At 43.6% G+C, this 23133-nt stretch overlaps 1 protein-coding gene across 5 annotated transcripts in view; it reads left to right on the top strand.

Moving 5' to 3' along the window:
* Window positions 1-17208, top strand: part of FYN (FYN proto-oncogene, Src family tyrosine kinase) — a 138064-nt gene extending 120856 nt beyond the window's left edge. For all 5 annotated transcript variants that reach the window (XM_048298293.1, XM_048298295.1, XM_048298296.1 and 2 more), the window contains 2 exons: window positions 5479-5610; window positions 15128-17208. In XM_048298293.1, coding sequence (XP_048154250.1) covers window positions 5479-5610; window positions 15128-15336 — 341 coding nt within the window. In that variant the 3' untranslated portion in view covers window positions 15337-17208. The remainder of the gene's footprint in view (window positions 1-5478; window positions 5611-15127) is intronic.
* The last annotated feature ends 5925 nt before the right edge of the window (window positions 17209-23133 follow it).

The raw sequence follows: 23133 nt of genomic DNA, 5'->3' as shown, positions 1-23133 counted from the left end.
TGAGAGGTAAATAAAAAGCAGTTCGTTGTCTGCACTGCCATTTCTCAGCAATTGTCGGGAAGGAAAGAGATGGTCATGCCACTAATGATTTAAAGTGTGTGACTAGCAGCTATACACTGCCATTAAATAATACAAAAAAACCCAGTTCTTGGCTTGTAATGAGCATTTGGCTCCTCTTGCTCTTAGAGGAAGTGAGTAATCAAAGGGGAAAAACATGCCTGTTCAGAGTAACGCCCATTTCAAAGGCTACACTGGGGGACTGTATTGCAGCCTGCCCCACTGGGGCTTCTTTAGGCTGTTGCTGTTGCAACATCTTCCCCACACACCCAGTGTCAGGCATGGAGTCTCGCTTCCTTCCACTGGTGATGATGCTTGTGTCAGCCTGGGAAGGCAAGATTTAAAACTCCTGGTATCCTACAGGACAAAGAGAAACTTCCCATCACTTCCAGCAAAGAATTTCCCATGCAGTTCTGCTACCCTTACACTGATATGGTTCACACTTAAGTGGAGTTTTGGCCGAGTACATGGCATTTTTGTGCTCCACAGAGTTGCTGGGTTAGAGTTGTTCTATTCTAAGCAGCAGCAGCTGATACAAATTTAAAATTTTCTTAATAAAAAAAAAGTGCAGAGTTATTTTCCAGGCCATGTTTCTACGGCACACACTAGCAGCACTTGCAGTAGTGCCATTCTAAGCGCACATGAAACAATAAAGATCTTTCTGATGCCTTCCAGATGAGTCAGAGCTATTTTGGGAGCTCTAGTACATATTTGTAAACTCTCAAATCATTTTTGCCTCCTTAACACTTAGAAATAACTCCTTCCTGCCCTGCATAAAATCAAGTGATGCTTCTTAGTTTGATTTCCTAGAAATAGGCAGGGATGTTTTCCCCCCTTCCAGGCTCTCTCCAGTCCCTTTGTAGGGACTTGTTCCCCGGCTAATCAGACCTGTTTTGTTTGTGACTGACTGTACTGCAGGCTGTAGCGTCCAGGGCTTTGACCTCACTCTTGACCTGCCGTTCCCTGAGGCAGCCCAGGAGCGGGACAGGAGAAAGGACTCCTGGTTCTCAGCCAGCGAGGTCCCGGGAGGGATCACCGATACATGCCTGCAGAGGTGCCATCTGCCCTGTGAGAAGGAGCACAGCCAGGTCAAGAGGAAGGGTGAGGGGAAGGGGGGCTGCAGGCAGAGAGCCAGAGGGGTGTTCAGGCCCGCGGTCCCGCCCCTCGCCCCCCGCTTCCTGGGGAGGAGTCCGCCTGCAGAGCCTGCTCCTCATCGCTGATGTTTGCCAGGCTTGTAATTTCATGTTCATTCTCACAGCACAAAAAATGTGATTGCACAGTCCCTCCCACACGGCACTCATCATCGCCTGCCGGGGCTGACTCGTTTCCTGTTTCATGCTTGCTTCAGCACTTCGTTTTTACCTTTTGCAGCTTTCCCTTTCCAGCCCCAGAAGCAATTCAATGCCACACTACATTCCCTGATTGCCAACCCAAGAGCTCCCCTAGTTTTTCGGTCTTAGAGCTTGGGGTCCTGCATTGGGTTTGGTTTTAAGGTACAAGAGGTAGCAGCTTTGTAGCATTTCCGGAAACAGGATCGTTATCAAGCTGGCAGTGGCTCTGGGGAATGAATTTCAGAGGTTTCTGCTTCATCAAGATTTAGATCTGAAAAGAAACCAAAGCTCTGAGGGATTTTCACTTGCCTCAGAAGAAACCGTGCTGAGAGTTGTATCTCAAGGTCACTCAATCATCCCAGCCCTCTCTGCTCCTTCTCATCACATGACCTACTTATAGCCAGCAAAGAATTAAAGCAGGGCCATGGATTGATTTTTCCCAAGGAAATCCTCCGGGGAGATAACCTGTGTGAATGCCTGGGCAGAGCCGGGCAGAGGTCCCAAGAACAGGGCTGAGCCTCACGAAAATCCTCACAGGCTCAGGGCTGGCTGCTCTAGCCATAAATTGTATCAGTAGCTTTGGTTTCATGTGGCTACAAGTAGTGTAGAAACCCAAAAAAGGCTTTCTCCAGGCTGAAATGTTTTCAAAAAAAAAGGGGACTGAGATAAAAGCTGCAGATTAGTACCTTGTTTTGGGGCAAAGACAGGCTATCCTGACCTGATGAATGCAGTGTGCTGTTGATGTTTATGTGTGGGGTTACTGATGTGCTAGTTTGTAATAAAATAGGTTCCAGCAAAAAAAAGAGAGAAGTCCCTCCCCCACTGATACAAAATATGCTTTCAAAGTAGGAGATGGGCTGCCTTGTCAGCTGGGGTAATTTGGCTTATCAGATTTATTAACATGCTTGTCGGTAATACACGTTTTATCTGATGCTGTAATTTGTTTGCAGCACAAAGTCAGCTTGTTTAATAAGCTTCTGAGGCCTGGGCAGAGGGAGGTGGTGGGGTTTTTAATCAGTGTGTTGAGAAGAGAATAAGCACAGGAACTGTGTGTTCTTCCATCACGAGCCACGCACAGCGTCAGGCCTGTGTGAACGCTCCGCGTAGCTACAGCAAGCAGGAGGCTTCGGGGCGGTGCTCAACACATTTAGGAATTTTTGTGTTTTCACAGCACTCCACTGTCTCTGTCTCCAGTGCCAGGCATTGAATGAGAGGCAACACCTTGGAGGGATCCCTGTTGGACAAACACACACACCCCCATTCACACAAGCTGTGTGTGATCCCCTTGTGTTCTGGCAGTGCACATGTTGTACCTGCAGGTGACCAGCCTGGTGTGTCCTCACTGGTCTCTGCTCTCCCTTCACTGACAGCTCTGCCATACTGGATTGCAGACTCCCTTGGACTGTCTAGCTTCCAACATGTGTTTCAGGGCCAGAAAACCATGAGGCAGGGCTCTGCTAGCAAGCTCTCTGCCAACCTTGCATTTTTCTCCTCCCCATCTACCACTCCAAATCTGTCATCTATCAGGAAATACTGCACAAACTGCAGAACGTGATTTTTTATGTTAGTTGCTTTAGACAGAGAAACATCCGTAGCAGGGGCAACATGGAGAGGTAATGAATAAGCTGTCCTGTCACTGGAAAATCCACAGCACAGACCATTTGTCTTTCCAGCAGTGCTCATCACACTCCAGTGAGGATTGTACTGCTCTAGTTCTCAGGAAAAGGGATGTCCTGGAATTGATTTCCCTTCTCAGGGACTTACCTTGCTTCTCATCTTCCTGTGGTTTGACAACACACCACATATTCATCTCCCAGTACCACACTGGCTGTAGGTTGAGGAAGATAAAAATACTGGGGGAGTTGGCCACAAAAGAGTCTGAAGAGATTTTCTTCCTCCAAAGATGAGTTGTAGATGGTTGCTACCTTTGGATCTGAGTATGAAGCACAAGGGAATTAGAGCAGATTTGGCCAGGTTTCTCAGAAAAACACAGCTGATTAAAGAAAAAAAATTGTTGAATAAAATGTGTGCAACACATGAACAAGTAAGCCCCCGTGCATGGCCATCTCATACAGCACCAGCAAACCTCCGAGGCTTCAGGTTCCTAGGCAGCCTTCAGCCCTTCCTTCGTTCAGCTGGCACGGGGTGTGTGTACTGTCTCGGCTGCACACAGGACAGAGCCGAGGGACATCGGCCCTCACGTTCAGGGCTGCCTGCACAGGCCCATCTAAAGGCATGCATTGCAGGCCTAGGGAACCTGACCACCAGATACACACAGCTCACAGGTTTTTTTGACATGGGCTGTACAGCCCCAGGTTCTCCCAGCAGCTGGAGCAGCCAGTTGCCAGCCCCACGTGGCTGCTGGTGCTGCTGAAACAGGGCCAGCTTCCAGGACAGAGGCTCAAGTGATGGCAGCTGCTGCTGCAGAGGACTCACACGTCACAGCCAAGGCAATTTTTAAGAGAAGATGAAGCTCTGCAAATTTTGAGTCTTGTAAACTAAGACTGGTCACACAAAGAAGTGTAAGTGAGGGAGATTGAGACCAAAGCCAAGCACCCAAATTTTAGTTCCTGCCTACATATCAACCAATGAAAATACATGAGACAAACTTTAAAAAGTGAATAAGCATCCAAAAATCCTCCAGCACCTTTGCAAATCTAACCAGTGATGTGCTGGTGCTTAACCAGACTTAAGTTCCTGACTTCAGGCATTAGGGATTTGAAACCTTCTCTTGCATCTTTTTCATCCTTCAGCAGAACATTTTCAAGTCATTTAGCAGGACTTACTTGAGCAACTGCAATTTTCCCTAGGAAAAAAAAAGTATTTATTTTTTAGTACTAGTCTCTCTTAGGATGATTTATGTGTAGAGCAGGAAAAATTTTAGCACATCCAAGTTTTACTAAGTAAGGAGATGAGGATTACCATGTTTACTTTGTACTCTAAATCACGTCAGCTTGGGGTGTATGGCAGAAGATGCAGGACATTGAGCACTGGATGTGATGGCAGAACAGTGCCAGCAGGGAACCCTAAACAGTGCCATAAGTTCACTCCCCGAGAGTGATTTGTCCACATTGTTGCACTTTCACACTCTTCGTGAAAGCAAAGGAACTTTTATGAGAGGGTGATGTGAAGTCGAAGTCAGTCTGTTTCCAAATCCAAGAGTGTTTGTCACTGGGGATCAGCAATAAGCAAATGCAACTCTTTTGCCTGTATGTTAATACAAGGCACCAGGGAAATGTCTGCATATTTTTTCGTACATACTATGAGTTAATTATTACCACAAGACTTTTCTTTAAAGTCATACTGAAAATATTTTCCCTAAGAAAACAGTAAATGATTGGAAAAGCAAATAAATCAGTGTTTAAAGGCTTGTTATCTTACTATCCTTACTGCAGCTGGCTCCTGCAAGCTCTGATGATGGATGAGCACATTAGAACTGCACGTATTTAAGGCACTACACGCTTTTCAGTGCCAGGAGCTTAAAGTACACTGTCAAGTTATAAATCACAGGCCAAAGCTGTGCCTTGACATCAGGCACTCCAAACAACTCAAATGGCAGTACTATTTTAAAGTCCTTGCATGCTTCTAATAATGTAGTAGATTTGCTTTTAATTTATGTTTTCACCATGTTTGTTTGCATTTTGCTCAGCTTGAGCAGGCAAAATGGGAGGTACATATCCAGTATATCTCAGTTCTGGTTGTACGTGCTAACTGTGTTCGACTTGCAAATATTGCAGGGAAATGTTAATCTAAAACACTTTGGGAGAAATTATTTCTATTATATTTGGCTTGTTTGTTTTTAAAACCAGGGTTTTTTTTTTTCCTTTTTATAAAACTTGAAACTTGAGTTAAAATGTCTTATCCTTCTCTTGGGATGTGGAACAAACTGACCTCTTCCCTGCTTAGTCTTTCCTGATGCCCTACACATTCTGCCTGCCTGTCCTCTCTGACTGTACTCCATGGAGCTGTTGGTTAACACTCCTCTGCAGCTCCTTCCACCTGCACATGTTGCAGAACACAACAGTCACCCGTGAACTGGTGCTTTGGTTCTGTCTCTGTTCTGGTTAAGACTCATGTATTCTCTCTTTAGGTGCCAAATTTCCCATTAAATGGACTGCACCAGAAGCGGCACTGTATGGAAGGTTCACAATAAAGTCAGATGTGTGGTCTTTTGGGATCCTACTGACAGAGCTGGTAACAAAAGGGAGAGTGCCATACCCAGGTAAGAAAAACGTCCTGCTTCACCTGGAAAAAGGAGTGGGAATGGGCCATATGTTTAAACTGGAATGTTTATTTATATTCACTGAGCTCAAAGGAGAATGGCTATAATGTGTAAGTTTTGTGTATGCTTGAAAACAGTTCTGACTCAAAGCTGCTTTGTGATGGTCATGATAAAAATGACAAGGGGGCAATTCAACATACTCATTTCTAATGTTTTAATTGTGCTCAGTTCAATTAATGTAATTTCTAGACAGCTAATGAAAGCAGTGTAAAATTATTATATTCTGGAGCAAATAGCTCTCCATAGTATTGCATTTACTTTAAGATACCAACAGTTAAACTCCCACAAAGGTCTTACTCCATTTTTTCTGTCAGTCTGGTTCACTGCAAGGTTTGATGGCTGTCTGAACGTCTGGTATTATCAAATCTCTTTTTCATGAACTCTTACATTTCAGTCCTTGCTTTTGAGATGGATGGAAAGGGAAGAAAATAGTTCTGTAATGTGCAGACCAGAGCTCATGGCAGGGTCACAGCAGGGCCAGATTCTCTGCATGGGGGAACTGGAGGCCCCATGGCTCTTTGTTGAAACCCTGCCAAGTGTCCAATGGATTAAGATTTGTAGGAGGGGGTGATTGGATCTGCCTATGCAGAAAGAGCTTTTCATTCTGTTGCCCCCCTGAAGATTGTAGGCATTCAGGTGAAGAGGAAAGGGGTGAGGTGAAAGCCATGCATTACACGGAAAAGAATTTAATCCCTTCTTTTTCTCCTCAGCACACATATTTATAACAGGGCATGCTCTGCATTTAAAGATGCATCTAGCTGCATTTTTATTCTTTTTATTAAAAAATAAAATTCTCTAAATACTCAACAGTCTGTGTGCATTGCAGCTGATTTAATGGAAAGTGCCATACAGCAGTTTCAATTTTCCAGTCTGTGCTGTGATCAAGCAGTCAGATCCATATATCAAACTGAGCAGGAGAAGCATCGAGGTGGAGTTCAGTTTATCCTGTGGTGTCTCACACCACTTCAGAAGCCTGAACTCAGCAAAACTAATCTTCCAGATTTTTACCAGGAATTTCAAGTTTGCCAGCACCTAGCAGCCAGTAGCTGATAATTTGAGAAGAAAATATGGGGACTGGAAGGCATCTCACGATCAGCAGTGAGCTTTGGCATGATTAACAGGGAGCAGCTTAGCAAAGGTGTGGCTGTGACAACTGAATGAGGTAGCAGAAAATATGATGGCACGTTTCTGTGGGATGGATGAGTCCCTCTGCCCAGCACTTCCCCATGTGGGGTGTTCCCTCCAGTCAGAGCAGCTGTGTCACCAGTCAGCACAAAGGTCTTCCTGCCATAATTCCTGATAGTGGTGTGGGAAAGCTATGATTTCTGCGGGCTTATTGAGGGTTAAATTCAGACATGAAATGGTGTGCAAAGGTCAAAGACAGAAAGAAGATGTGTAAGATTTAGTTGCTGCAGTGTTGCTCCCTGTGGGCAATGTTCCTGGCTGGGCTGCAGGAATTCTCTAGTGACTGCTAGCAGAGTGGGTGCACAAGGGCTGTCACCAGCCAGGGCAGACTTAAAGTGAAAATCCCATTCCATGCAAAAACAAGCCTTATGTTTACTCACAAGTCTGTAACTGAACACAGTGGTGGCCATGGCTGCAGAGGATGTCTGCACTTCATAAATGTTTCTTTCCCTCACCAAAGGAGGAGGAGTCCAGAGGATGTGCGGTTAAGTGCTTGCAATATATAACTTCTTCTAGGAGCCATGACAGTAATCTCAGGCATGGGCTGTGTCCTGAAATTCTGGACAGTTTTATTACGTGGCAGCTCGAGCATATCAAAGACAACCAGCGGCATCTCTCCTCTTTCAGCACCATCCTACCCTTCATCCCTCACTACATAAAGCCCTCACATGCCGAAAGTCCTTCCAGCTCACTCTGCTCCACCTGCACTAGGAAGACACCAAGTAGCTGGAAGCAATTCTTTGTGTGTTACATATCACTAAGTCAGTAATTTTCTGGACAGTCATGTACTCCCTTGGCTACACCCTGCCCATGATCTGTGCCAGGGCCATTCCTCCCCAGCAGGACTCCCCCATTGCTCATCCAGAAGGCCTTAACCATTCTCATGGTCACCATCACTCCCCTCTGCCAGTTTTACCTAAGGGCAGCCTGGATCTTACATCTGGATGTCCAAAGTCTTTACAGATTTCAGTCCAGTCTCATTCCACAGACCCTAACTGGGAAAGCCTTTATAGGCTGAGGCAACAGTGGAGAGGAACTGGGGCCTTCTCAGAAGGATCTGTCTGCAAGTGGATTGAAAAGAGAGTTTGGATTTCCCAATGTGACAAAGGCCTTCTGAGCTCCTTAGACAAGACTCTCTTTTCCCCTGACATAGAAAGGACCATCTGTCTCCTGCTTCATGCTGGGAAGAGGAAGGTCCTTGTGAAGGACAAAGTTTTCATGAATACTTATCCCTATCTGAGATAGGGAGTAGGGGCCAGATGCACCCACAGGGCTTTTCCTGCCATCATGGCATGGCTTGCACGAGGAGGAAAAAGGGGATTTCAGTCACCTGACTCAGCCCTCTTCACCCAAGTAGGCAACCCATAGGTGAGAGAATGAGGTCTGTTGGCACTGCCAGCCACTTTGGCACCCAAGATGTGACACTGAAAAGTGTCAGCCTTGAAACAAAGAGGGTCATGGAGCTGTCTGTCTGCTGTAATATCCAGTTTCTGAAATAGTTGTGGGCATGTTGCTCTGATGTTCCTGCTTACAGCTTGTAGCAGGCTGGGGGAAGTGGAGAGAAGCCCTCAGACAAAGGGATTGTTCTCTTGCTTGACAAGCTCTTAGTGCCTGGAGAGATGATTTATAGCACACATCCCAGTCCTGGGGTGGTACCCATGCCTGCAGGACACCATACCTCATGCCTCCCGATGTCTGGAACCAGGCATTGTTTTAAGCTTGTGTAGAAGGAGGGAGAAGCACAATGAGTAGGAGAGAGGGGGAAGGCAGGCAGTTTACAGAAGGGAAACAGACTGGGTGGAACAGAACTTGGCATTCTTTGTCCTACAGATTTCAACCAGTTCCTGTCCTGATGCCCCATTTTGGAAGAGAGGCTGATGCAGTGGTGAGATGTATGAGCAGTAAAGATTTTGATGGTGGAGATGAAGATCAGGCTGGAGTTCATAATCAAGCGTTGCCCCAGACCCTATAGCTCCTACAAGCAAGACCAACTTTTTGGCAGGTGTCCTCATGTTCATACCTCAACCAAGCCTGTTTCTCTGTCAGCGATCATAATGGGCCACTATGATAACTAATTTATGCACTTTTTTAATGCTTTCTTATTCTTCTCACAAGGCAGCAGATCGAAATAAGCAACTTTCACAGTCTTTCTGGGCATTGAGTTTCTTTTTCCATTATTACAGTGGAGAAATAAAAAATAGGTAGGGCAAGAGGAGGAGCCAAGGTTAAGAAATAGTCTGCTTAGTGGATCTTTTTCAGTGTCAGTTTCTTTTCTCTTTGACAAATGCCCTTCCCTAGCAGTAGTTGGAGAATTTGTGGGTTTTTAACATGCTGCCTTTTGGATAGGCAAAAATCTCAGCCACACCAAGCAGGTACCTCTGACCTTGCCCCTTCTGCTTTCTGCTGCACTTGTCACGTCAAGAGCATTTTCATTTTAATTCTAGTGTGACAGCCACCACGATGCTACCCACATTGCTGCCTCTGGGCAGGCTGGTCTTGGAGTCTGGGCTCCAAGCAGCCCTGCAGCCTTCAGGCAGCTGTATGCAGCCTCCTCATCCCTGGGGGATTTTACTTCTCGTTATCCTGCTCTGATTTTGTTAGCAATAAATTCAGGTGATATCTCTAGTTCTAGCCTGTTTTGCCCGTGACACTATTTGGCGTGTGAACTATCCCAGTCCTTATCTCAACTATGAACCCTTCGTTATATTTTCCCTGTCCAGCTGTGGAGTGGAGTGAGAGACAGGCTTTGGTGGGTGCTTGGCGTCTACCATCTAAGAAAGCAAGAACAAAGTATCCTAAAACAATCACTCTCGTCACTGGACTTCACATGTCCCAAAGTAATCTGTACAGCTCATTAGTTTGGATGCAGGGACACTTCCTAGTTACAGTAATGTTTCCTGTCTTCTGGAAGAGCAGCATTGCCCATATCCATGCTGTTTGCACATCTGCTGTGCTCCATCTAACCAAGCTCCTAAGAGCACACCAAAGTACTTTCCAGTGTTTTCTTTAGCCACTGGAATGGAAATGGAAACTCCACTTGCTCTTTTGTGTCACAGTAACTCTTAAAGTAACTCTTAAAGTCATTGTAACTTACAGTTCCTACAGCTTTTCTAGGAAAAGCCAAGCAGTATTGCGTTTCTGTCCCCAGTCTATATGGGCAGTAGATTTTTATTGTACTGAGCATTAGAGTGGCCATATCCTGTGGCATCCTGAGATTATTGAAGGTTTCACTAATAAAGCTGGATGGTGGGAGGTTATTTGATTTTTGGTCTTCTCAGGGAATAAAAAGCTAATGGAAAAGCAATCTTTTGGAAATTTGATGTTTTCTTCTTGGTCCAAATCATAATTCTAGAAACATCGTGAGCACAAGCTGATTTTTCATAGAATTCTAGAATGATAGAATAGTCTGGGTTGGAAGGGACCTCTTAAAGGTCATCTAGTACAATCCTACAATAAGCAGGGATATCTCAGGTTACTCAGAGCCCTGTCCAGCCTGAACTTGAATGTTCCCAGGGATGGGGTGTCCATGACCATGTGGGCAACCTGATCCAGTTTTTTACCACCCTCATTGTAAAAACCTTTTTTTCTTATACCTAATCCAAATTTAGTCTCCTTCAGTTTAAAACCATTACCCCTTGTCCTATTGCAACAGGCCCTGCTAAGAGGCCCTCTTCAAGTACTGAAAGGCCACAATAGGGTTTCCCCAGAGCCTTCTCTTCTCCAGGCTGAACAATCCCGATTTTCTCAGCCATTTCTCATTTCAGAGCCCTTCTCTGGACTTGCTCCAACAGGTCCATGTCCCTTCTGTGCTGGGTACCCCCGAGCTGGATGCAGGACTCTAGGTGGGGTCTCACCAGAGCAGAGCAGAGGGGCAGAATCCCCTCCCTTGCCTTGCTGGCCACACTGCTTTGGATGCAGCCCAGGACACATTTGGCTTTCTGGACTGCAGGTGCCCATTGCCAGCTCATATCCAGCCTCTCATCCACCAGCAGCACTGAGACCTTCTCGACCGGGCTGCTCTCGCTCTGTTCATCCCCCAGCCTGGATTGATAGCAGGCGTTGCCCCAACCCAGGTGGAATAGCTGTACCCAACAAAAGAATATTGCTGAGTATTTTATTTCACAGATTTAAGGATTTTAGGATAAACTTTTAAGGGGTCTGGAAGCATACTGCAAGCAGAATGTCATTTATTATTTACTAAGAGTTGAAACTCTTGGGGATTCATTAGGAGAGAGGAGTTGTACAAACTGCTCAGATATTCTCTCTGTGGTGTTAGACGTGCAGATATGACAGACTCCTGCTATCAAAAGAAAAACACAAAACTTACAGGATAAGATAAGTCTATAGAATAGGTTTGTAAACATAAATTACAAACGTTTAAGAGGTAAAATGTATACCTGAAGCACTGCTATTTTTATAAGTCTGACTAATAATCCAATTGATTTAGAAATAAAAGTCTTTGAAACTCTGTTTTTAAATTAGTAGTTCATGTCAAAACCAACAGAATTTCTTTGGCAAATCCTAGGTGCTTCAGCCCTTGCTGGATGTATGAATTCCAGTGAGGAACATGAGGATTACTTGGTTTAGTTTCGTAGCTGGGGTTTACTGCGAGGGAAGGGAAAGGAGAAAGGAGAAAGAAGGTCATTTTCCTGGATTAAACTATGATGAGAAAACCTGGCTTGACTCACTTTCCAGGGACAAAAAAAGGACTGATTTCAGACAGTAATGTCTCTTTCATGTTCTTTTTTCTACCTTTTTGTTAAACAAAGGGAAGTGAAGAGCTGTTTATGTTTTTCCTCCCCCTTCTGTCTCCTCGGGGTTTTTCTTCCAGCACACAGTTCGTTATCAGGTTTCAGAGTGTGCTTTGCAGCACTGAGTAAACCACTGGATAAAAATACCAAACATTTGATATCTTAGAACAACAAATCAGTTGGGAAGGAGCTTTTCTGCTGCTGTTGCTTCCATCAATGTTGTACTTAAGGGTGTACTGCCAAAATAAAAGCAAGGAATGCAGTTTGTTAATGGTTTAGGTATATACAACAGATGAGTTACCAGTAACAGTTATTTTCATAGCCTTTAATATATAAGGGAAGCAAAGCACAGCAGAAGTTCTCACCCCAAAATACAAGGTAATTCAGCTGATTCCAAGACAAGAATATGAAAATGAAGGTGCATATTTTTGTTCAAAAAACAAATTTACAAAACTAGTATTGAGAACACAATGTGAACAAATGTGCATGTTTTTTTCTCATAGTATCTTGAAAACAGCAAGGCTAGAAAGTTTGGGTTGATGCTGCCTTGGGTTTGTGATGTCTAACAGACCAGTAGTGTTGTTTTGTAATCTAATGGAAAGTAAAATATCTTTGGAAATGTTCTTGCTGGATAGTGAGGAGCACCCAAATGTTTATTCAGTGTGCTCTGGTTTGTTGTGAGCCTCTGTGACCTAACAACATCACTTCGGAGTTGATAATACAGGAGAACCTTAACTCTACGCAGAATCTGATGTCTGCAGAGGATTGTTATTAGTCTATTGTTATTGTAGCTATTGTGGCTATTAAATGTTTTCTTCATTTTGAAGTCCTAACCATGGTCCACTTTAGGTGCCCTACAAAGTGTTTGCTCCTAGTTATAAACCTGTAACACCAAAAATACGGTGGGTGGATGCAGCTGAAAAATGAAACACAAGAAACCAGTGCTGAAGTGTTGGTCTGCAGGTTAGGGAATACCGTAAATCAGTAATCTAGCCTTTCTTTTTGCAATTATCCCTGCTAAAGGGAATGTTAAGGAGAGGCCTGTAGAGTATGAGACTTTTTTGGAGAGGCTCCTCCATGCACAACAGGCAGCAAAAGGAACGGTGCTCTACTTTTCCTTTCTCCTTTCCCTTCCCTCACAGTAAAGCCCCTATATGAAACTAAACCAAGTACTCCTCATGTTTGAAAATGGGAGGTGCTGCAGTAAGCTAAGCAGAACCATGCTGTGACCACGACATGGATAATTGAGAGCCTAAATATAAATATAAGGAGTAAGTGGGGAGACCATGCCAGGGGTGGTCACAGTGACAGGATAGGAATATGATCCTTGCCCAGATGCTGCAAATGGATATCAGTAGGAGAAAATTACCTTGACAAGATAACAGGAGAACAGGTTTTGTAATCCTAACATGAGATGAGAATCTAGATATGGATGGTCAGGAAAGGCTGTATTTTGCAGATGTTTCTTTCAAAGCACCTTTAATAATTAAACACAGCCAGGACATGAGGATACAGACTAAAGACCAAATCCAAGGTTACAGCCAAGTTACCAGTCTAAATGCTATGTATCATAAGGATTTTATTCCCTGTCATGGCTTAACCCCAGCCAGTAATTTAAATACCACACAGACACTTGCTCACTCCCACTGCCCACGCCTGGCCCCTTAAAGGTGGGATGAGGAGGAGAATCAGAAAAAAGGTAAAATCTTTTCTTCTTATCTTGACAGGGTAATATCCTCCTATTGATATCCAAGAGGTTGAGATAATAACAGTTTAATAACTGAAATAAAGTAAAACATAATAATAATTGTAATGGAAATGAAAAAGAGAGGCATATAAGCCAGGAAAAACAAATTATGCACAATACAGCTTCTCCCAGCTTCTTGTGCACCTCCTCACTGGCGCATGAGAAACTGAAAAGTCCTTGACATAGGATAAACTCTACTTATCAACAACTAAAACATCAGTGTGCTACTGACATTATTCTCGTACTAAATCCAAAACACAGCATTGTACCACCTACTAGGAAGAAAGTTAACTCTATCCCAGCTGAAAGAAGACATTTCTACACGTCAAAGTGCAGAGTAGCTAAATTAATCTGTACTGAAGAAGGTGATTGAATTATTCCTCACAAATAAGAATACAAAAAATACGATGTTTTGGGTGCTGGAAGTGGGACAAGAAAACTCTTCAAAAAGGACACCCTGAAAGAAGAAAGTGGAGGATTCCCAGGGAAGGATAGTGTCATGGAAGCCAGGAAGAGGATAAGCTAACAGAAAGTGCAACATCGAGGTGCTGGTTTCTAGATTTGGTCAGGGAGAAACTTAAGGGTCCCTTCAGGTTCTCATGCAGAGCTGCTTGGCAGGACCTCCTAAGTCAGGAGAATGAATCCTGCAAGTATTTTTCAGCAGGGGACGGGCAGGGCAAGCACAAAGCTTGCAGGCTTCCTCTGAAACACCTCTGCATGCCTGCGGTGCCAGTCTTACCTCTGGTACTGTTAAAAGGAGAGTACTGGGTGAGAGATGTAAACTAAAGCTGAGGGTGACTGCAATTAATGGTTGGTGAAAAGCACTTCAGCAGAGGAATTAAGGGGTTACATAGAAAAGAAAAAGTAGCAAAGGGCCTGGCCTGACTGTCAGAGTCAAGCGAGATGAGTCACCATCCCTGGAGGCATTTAAAAGACTGTAGATGTGGTCCTTGGGGACATGGTTTAGTGGTGGACTTGGCAGTGTTAGGTTAACAATTGGACTCAGTGATCTTAAGGATCTTTTCCAACCTCAATGTTTCTATGATTCTGTGAAGGTAATACAGCTTTTTACTTTTTTCTTTTGAGAGAGAGCAACCTATGGTTCTTTCTTTAGTGGAGATGTTTTGCTTGGCATTTGACTTGTCTTGTGAGCACCTTTGTTCTGTTTCGGTTTGGGATGGAACAGTCAAAGATGATAGAAACTGTACTAACCAGCACAGATGGAGGGAGTACAGGTCAGCAGCAATAAGCTTCTGGGCTGACACTGTGGGCAGTGCTGCTGGTAGACAGCCCTGGTAGCCAGGAGTAGCAGAGTTTGTTTTGAAGTCCCTGCAGCATGACCTCATGAATACTTTCAGAAAGGCCCACTCTCAGTGCGAGCTTTTCAAAAATTCATCATAATTTCTAGAATTTTGAATTTTCCATTTTTTGCAATGCATTTGTTTTGCTTAAGCACATCACATATTACATTTCACGGCTCCTGCTGTCAGAGAGGGAAAGCACCAAATCCTGCCCATTGTGAGTAAGCCAAGAGGGTAAGCATGGGAGCTATGTTCTGTTCATCACTGGATCCTAAAACCCTCCACTGAGAAAGAAAATAGTCCAGGTTACCTTGCAACAGATGAGGAGCTGAAACAGGACATCAGTGTGGTTTTGTTTTGCTTGTCTTAACCAAAAGAAATTAGTATGATTGAGCAAACCACATGTATTGTAGATATAGTTATACTTGGTTAATTTTCCTGTAATTTACCGTGGATTTGTGTGCCCTTTTCAGGCATGAATAACCGTGAAGTCTTGGAGCAAGTAGAACGAGGTTATCGGATGCCATGTCCTCAGGACTGTCCCATCTCCTTGCATGAGCTTATGATTCACTGCTGGAAAAAAGACCCAGAGGAGCGTCCAACTTTTGAATATTTACAGGGTTTTCTTGAAGACTACTTCACTGCAACAGAACCCCAGTACCAGCCCGGTGACAACCTGTAAATCCCTGGTTTCCAGACACTGTCATGAATTACCAGGTGTTTCTCAGCCCTGTCCCACCTGCTCTCCACCTTCCAACTCTGTGATCGGCTTCTCCAGAGTGCAACATCTTCCAGCACTGCAGTGCACAGGAGGGGCTGAAGCTGGGAACTTCAACAGCCCTTGCCTATGACCACTTGTCCTAATAATCTGAATGTCCTGGATGAAAAGGAGAAAAACACTTCTTTTTTCTTAATCAAAGACTCCAAAACTGCATTGTATTGATGTTATGTAAACTGCAAAACCTCTGTTCATTGTAAATAGTAACTCAGTGCCAATAACTGATCCTAGTGCTTTCCTTTTTTTAAAATGCAAAACCTATGTGATTTTAACTAGTCTTCTCCTGATTCAACTAAAAGTATTATTTTCCAGAAGTGGCCTCTTTGTCTAAAACATTTTTTTTTCATGTTTTAACAAATAAAAAATCAGGACAGGTGTTTGGGTTTTTGCTTTTTTATATATAAAATATATATAATATATATACATACCTGTACATACAGTATATGGGTGCTATTGCAGAGGAGGCTCATTTGGAATTGAATGAATCCTGCTGCAGCTGTACCCAGAAAGCGATAATTTTACTGCAGACATGAAAACACTGGTGGGATTCTGAAAGCCAGTGATCTAATTTTTGGCTTTTGCCAAGCATGATTTTTTTAAATTGGATTGCACTTTTTGTTTATGATTATGTACCTGTAGATGGTTGTAACTTTGCTCTTTCAGGAATCACGTGCTGTATTTACAGTAATGTTTCCAATGTTTGACAAGTGTGTGATGATTTGTTCTTGAAATTAAAACGAACATATTTAAAGCAAGAAAACTACACCATCACTGTTTGAACTGGAAAATTAAAACTGCAAGGACTTCTTGTATCAAAACATGTATACTGAAATGTTTCAAAAAGATTTATTAAGCAGTGTAATTCACATTCAAACTTAAAATCATAGCATTTTAGCCATGTCCCCCTGCTAAACTGTTGGTCATGCAACTAGGATTTTTCTGTTTTATGTGTAACATTTTTCCATTGTAAAATAAGTGTGTTAAGTGTCCTGTACTGCTAATGAAATTACTTTCTCTGTGTCTGCAAGTTCTCCAGTGGAATTACTATGCACTTCTTTACATTTCATGGGGGATGCACAGAACAAAGTATTACCTTTTCAGTTGTCTGTACCAGCCTTGAATTACTTACGTTTAACCAAAAAACACAAAAAAAATTCCTTTCTATTTCTATTGAGTTTTTAATACTGAGTTGCAAATTTTAAAGTCTTAATTACATTTTGTTATGGTTTATTTGCAAGTTTACATTTTAAAACTGTTTAACTTTCTTAATTTAGTAATTAAAAAAAAGAGCATTTTACATTTGGATAGTTGTTTTTTTGTTTAAACTGTGGAGCTAATGGTGGACATGAGATTAAAACTTTTCAAGAAGGGGTGTCATGCCGCTTGGGGCATCATATTTCATAGGAGCATGCAGACCAGTAACCTATGGGACATCATTTTCCAAATTACGAAGTCAGTATGTTTTTAAACAGCTGGAGTTCAACTGTAAGGAAGATGGCTGAATGCATTGCTAGTCTCATTTCTCTGTTCTACAGCAGTTTGGTTCTTTATTAGTTCTGTTGCATTTAACATGAATACTCTTACAAGTGTTGCAGGAAAAGCTTTTCTATGTCTTGTATTGCTGTTACTGCTTTAAAAGATGGTGGCCAACTAAGACTTCCTGCCAGCCGAAACTTTTTTTTTTAAATTACTTAGTACTTAGATTGTGAATTCATGTCCTGAAGATTCACACATTTTCTAAAGAGAACCTTTCTTCATTTGTGAAAACTAACCCAATCACGAATTGAGATTCAGAGAACAAATTGTCATCGTTGTTTTAATATTTTCTATACAAAACTTTGACTGAAAATCCTCTTGCAAAGGAGGCTTCCACACTTAGCCTTTCTCAAAGTGTGAATTTATATGGCAATGTTGCTTGTTACCAGATTTCCATGATAAATTGGTTAACGTTTTACATGTAGAGTCTATAAGTAATGTTATGTACATTATATATTCAATGTTGCTGTACCTGTAGCTGTGGAGTACTGAAGAGGCCATGATCCTTGTTGGACTTCTAGCTTCCTCTTAGTACTTGCAAAGCAAGTCGTGGCCCTCTTTTTTTTTCCCACAGCTACCCCCCTGCCTTAAAATATCATCCATGGAACTGACGACTCCATAGTAACTCAGTGGGCTGGCGAAGCCAAAATGTCAGCTCCTCAGCCCAGAGCCCGGTGGCGAAGCGTGGCCATTCTGCCAAGTTCCTTAGCAGCCTTTGCTATGCCACAAACTTAAGTGCAGTTTCCATCTGTAATGTGGGATGAGCCTAAAACATTAGTTTGCCTCTGTTTCTTGTTGGAAGTAAGACTCAGATGGGGCGTTGTTGGGGTTTTATGGCCTTTATTTCTGATTCTTGGGTTTGCTGTTTCTTGTATTGCATTCGGTCTCTGAGTACCATGTTGGTCTCTGCCGGATCTCTGCCTGCAGCTGGCTTGTGTGCAGACTGGTGCCACTGTTGAGTGGCAAATCCAGACCATTTCTCATCGGTAGCTCTTCTGCTTCTTTTTCTTAATGTTGGGAGTTTTGTTGTTTGGGTTTTTTAATCTCTCAAATAAAAACATTAGCAAAAAATTGAAACAAGGTTGTTAGGTTTTCTTGCTATAAATTAATAAAAGCCTTTTCTTAAGCACTGTGTATACACCACAAATAGCTGTGTGGTGACTGTAAAAGTAGAATTCATAAGATTAAGAATCTTCTGTTCCTTCCAGTAGTTTTTTAATGTGAGGCTAAATAAATTCCAGATAAACACAATTGGCCAAATGCTCCCCACACCAGCCCACCTGACTCCCAACCAATCCATGGTGTGGTGGCTGAGTTCCAGAAGATTTCTTCTGTCCCAGGAAAAGTGACAGGTGGAAATAGGACACTGTCGTGAAAGGGATGGCTAGTATTGTTATTATATTTCTGTGAGAAGGCAATTATGTGAGACTTGGTGTTTGAAAAAGACAAAAGTTTGTCAAAGGCACTAACATGATATTCTTTGGCTTTTGTAAACAGTGCTCGACTTAGTTCTGGCTGACACTCTGGTTTTGATTTAATTACCACTGTAGAAAAACAAAGTAAATACAAACCAGAAAAGTGATTAACTGCTAAAATTACAATAATAATCACAAACGGAAAATCTGTCTCCAGTGTGAGTGTTTCTCCTGAAGCCTCTAGACTGGAAAGGACTACCTGCAGCCCAAGAAGGCAGATTGCTAAATGTACTTGACCTTGCCACGTAACTTCAAGGTGAGTGGAAAGTTGCTCAAATTTATTTTAACATGCACCATCCTTTTCTCAAGTGCTGCAATAAAAAATGCAGCACGCTAATGAATGCTACCATATTGTACCCAAGGGGTTTAAGGGCCTCACACGAGGCTGAGCCCAAGCATGCAAGAGCTATTAGGAGATATACAGTAGCTCCTCTTCTAAAGTGTAGACAATATTCATTCATCAAAGAAGCCTCTTCCTGTCTAATGGGAAATTACCACCAGCAGTGCAGACAAAAGGATATTTATTTTCTCCAGTTGTGTCAGTTTGAGAGTCTGTCTGTCTTTCAAGAATAATTGAAATCTGTTTGTAACTCAGAAATCTCATTGTGTTCTGCAGTCTTGGAAAGCAGTGATTATAATTTCCTGTGACTCATACACAGGGATATTTTATCACTGAGGGAACTCCTGTCAACTGCAGCAGCATTCCCTGCCATCTTAACTGAAGAGAGGGGCACTTTAGTTTCAGAATTTCCTGCACAGACCAAACCAGAACCCATGTTCTTTTAGCAGAAAAGGAAAAGAGGCCCCTTGCTGGGATTGCCACATGAGTAGGGTGCTAGTGTCGCTCTCTCAGTGTTTCTAAATTTCTCAGGAGAACTTCTGAGGCTAAAACCAGGTTGCTGAGGTTAATTTTGAATGTTAGAGAGGAAATGCTGGCTTCCCTTTAAGTTTGTGAGATATTTTCTGTTGACTTTTAATACAGAGCCTATTCTTACGTGTGTGTGTACATTTATCTGTAACTCAAAAGGAAATTTACACATAAAAACATCTACACAAACATCAGTCCATCTCCTTGTATTCCTCCCCTGTAGCTGAATGCTTTAACAAAAATATAAAACTGGGACATGAATAGATTAGAGGACAAAATGTTAACAACAAAAGAGCTGTTCTTTTTTCTTCTTCTTCGTTTTCCTTTTTTTTTTCCCCTGCTGGTTCCACTACGTGATCTGTTACAATCCCTATTCCCAGACCAGGAGAGGTGGTAGCAGCAAGCACTGCTGCTACAGCCCAGAGATGCCATGGGTCTCTGGCTACTGCAAAGAGCGACCTGCAGTTGATTTTAAAGTCAGGGAGAGAAAACATTTCTCCCAAGGGCATGGCCGCAGTTTGGAGCCTGCAGCGGGAGTGTGCAGGAGTGCTGAGAGAAGTGCCCTCCCAGGAAAGCCAGGTCATCAGCTGGTAGGCACTGCATCGTGTCGTGGAGAGGCAGAGCCAAAGGTTGCAGCAGCAGCTGTGTTTACAGTGCCTGTGCTCCCTTGTGCCCAGGGATTTCGGTTATGAGATTAGAGCAGGCTGAGGAGCATGAGCTGCAGTTTCTGCTCCCAAATGTAAATATCTTCTCTGTTACAGCATAGAGGAAAATAGTGCTTGTTCAAGATGGGGAAACAAACCACAGGATTGGTGCGGCCTGTGGCTGCAGGGCAAGTGTTGGTTCTGCCTGACCAGGCCAGATGGAAGTTTGATTGTTTGGCTCATTGTTGGGAATAACTCAGCATTAAGCTCTGTGAATAGCTAAAAGGGCAAAGAGCAAAGAAATGAGATTATCCTCCTTCCTCTATAGTCAGGCTAGAGCTTGCCAAGGGCTCTGGTTTGCTTTTTTGTACATCAGCATTTGTTGCTGAGCTCCTGCACCCAGAGCCTTGTGAAGTTTGCTCAGCTACCTATTGTCACAGCTTCACACAAGACTCCTGAGCCCTATAATGGATGAATTCTAATCTGGAAAAAGAAAAAAAGAATGCAGGGATGCTTTGTGACTGTTGGGGCTCAGCCTGATGCCAGAGGCCTGTCCGTGAGGCCTGGCATCCCTGGTGCTTTATTCACTGCTGCAGTTCAGGCTCTGGGCTGCCTCTCCATCCTACAGGCTGCTGGATTTCCCCAGCTAGAAGATGCAACTCACATAGGAAGGGTGCCTGGTGTGGTGGTCCCAGCACACCCCTCGTGGCACTACACAGGGCCAGGGCCATCTCTGCTCCTGGGACAGTCTTCCAGGAAAGAGTGGCAATGCAGAAGGGGCCTGCAGCTTCCCTGGAGGCCCCTTGGACACCCAGAGCTGCCGTGCTCTGTTGGCAGCAGCTCAGACACAACTGCGTGGAGCTGCTGACGGGTCTTGGGTTGACTTGGCTGGGGCTGTGTTGGTACAGCCCGTAGTCCCAGTGACAATGGAGAAGCTAATTCCTGCCCTCCTAAAAAAGCAAAGGCAACAAGCCACATGGGGAACAGCTTTGTGTCTTAAAGAGAGAGGACTAGGTACGTTTGATCACACTAGAGCTCAAGTGTTCCCTCAAATTCCCATGCCTCCCAAAAGCAGTGCAGCCGCCAGCTGAGCTTTGTCTATGACCTCATATACATCCAGTGTATAAAACACATACCACGTATTGAACATTTACATATGGTACATGTCTTTTGTTCCACTTGGGTGGCTTTTTCCTCCCCTCTCCCCCACCTCTTGCCCCATTACTCATCCACACAGCTCCCCTCACGTTATTCTGGATGTGTCATTTCTGAAGGACTACACATCCCTGTCCTGCGGAGAATGGGGGCTCTGTTAATTGTCAAATGTTGAGTGGGTAATAATCAATGGGTGACTAATTGGATGCATGAGGGAATAAAATAGGTATTACTTAGCTTCTGCTCTTAATTAAGAGGATGCATGATGCTGTGGGGAAAACCTTAACAAATGGCAGGAGGGGTTTTTGTCATTATGCAGGGTTTAATTAGAAGCATTGCACAAGCTAACATCCAGGTACTGTTTTCTTTCCTTTCAGGTGTCTCTCCAGGGTGTGATTGAAAAATGCCAAAGCAAGAGCCTTAAAATAAAGTACATGGAAAATATTTCTGCAGGCATGTGCCTAGCAATGTAAACAGCAAGACATGGTGGAAAGCCCCAGTTTTCCTCACAGTGCAAAAGCAGCAACGGGCAAGCCACATGCAGAGAACCAGAGTGAGACCATCGTGCATGTTATGCTGAGGCAGAGGGGGTTAAAGGCTCACTGCAATGTCTCTAGGTTAATTCACAGCACCAACGTTAGGAGCAACATGACAGCGCTTTATTTAAACAGTTAATCATTTGGAAGCAAAAACATTCATGATTTATTTCTCCAAATATAGAGACGTGGTAGGAAATGTGAGAAGGGGCACTCAACACCAACACTTTCTTCCTAATGAAAGAAGGTATTACAATTCCTGCAGGATTAGGAACCATTTAAAAAAAAAAAAAAAATTCCATGTTATTTGCCTTGCCAATGAAAACCATCCTGCACTTGAATCTGTACTTTTTATGACAGGCCCAATATGACTCATCACATTCTGCTTGTAAATAATGTACAGATGAGATACTAACTTTAGAGAGTTCAGAGTTTGATCTGGCTTACAGTGAAGCCAGTAGGAAGACTTCAAAAATATAAAAGAGCCCTTCAGAAAGCAATTAGGATGGCTACAGTTTTGGGGATGAGGGAGGTTTCTGAAATGCTGAAATAAACTTGGGTATCTGTTGTCCAAGTTTCCTAATCCAAAAATGAGTTAATTGAAAGCAGTTTCTACAGCTTTGTGGGAGGGTACTTAGTTTTGGGCTGGACCTTTGAAACCCACTCAGCAGATAGTGCTGTTAACAGAGTCAGCAGTGTGACTTTCAAGCTATTTTTCCTCTCTTTGTCAAGCTGTTAATAAAGTACATAAAGCTCAAGTGACAGGAAACTGCTCCAAATATCTGCTGTTTTCTGGGGCTTGGCAAGTTAAAGAAGGGACAGAGACTGCTTCTTTGGCTGCATCTGCAGACACCATTAGGTCTGTACATTTCTGGACCTGAAAGCGCTCTCACAAGGGACAGATCTCACAGCCAGAACCTTCCTCCCCTGGCCAACTGGCAGCTGCCTACAGGGGTGGCAGGTGGACACTGTTGTTTGCTGGATGTTACAGACCAGTGTCCAAGGTTTGACCAGAGGAGAAGAGAGGACTGTCCATAGCCTCACTGTTGGTGAGGGAGGCCATCCACTGTGTGAAGGGAGGTGCTTGATGGCTCCATAGCAGAGCCTTTTACAAAGAAACCCCAAAAGTTCCCATGGGACACTCTGCCTACCAAGTCCCCATGCTGCCTGCATTCCCTGAGGTGCTGATCAACACACAGCAAACACTACATACATCCCTCACATAAGTCCCAGGAAGGTCAGGCACTCGCCAGAGCAACTCTCCCTCCCTGCTCCTATTCTGTGTACCAGGTCCTGATTTTGGCTCCTGTGTCGGCATGGGCCCCTTGCCACCTTCACCCACTGTGGCATGTAGGTGGCAGTGGAGCCATCAGTGCTCCCGAGCTGGAGGCCGGTGGGAAGAGTGGCAGGAGAGGCAGCCACCCAAGCCCAGTGTGGTGCATCTCGGGGCTCAGGCAGCCTCGATGAAAATGCCGGCTGTCAGGGTG

Source organism: Corvus hawaiiensis, chromosome 3 (assembly GCF_020740725.1).
Source record: "Corvus hawaiiensis isolate bCorHaw1 chromosome 3, bCorHaw1.pri.cur, whole genome shotgun sequence".
In the NCBI taxonomy this organism is placed as follows: Eukaryota; Metazoa; Chordata; class Aves; order Passeriformes; family Corvidae; genus Corvus; species Corvus hawaiiensis.
Note: the sequence above shows the minus strand (reverse complement) of the source record. Positions and strands in the feature narration are given on the sequence as shown.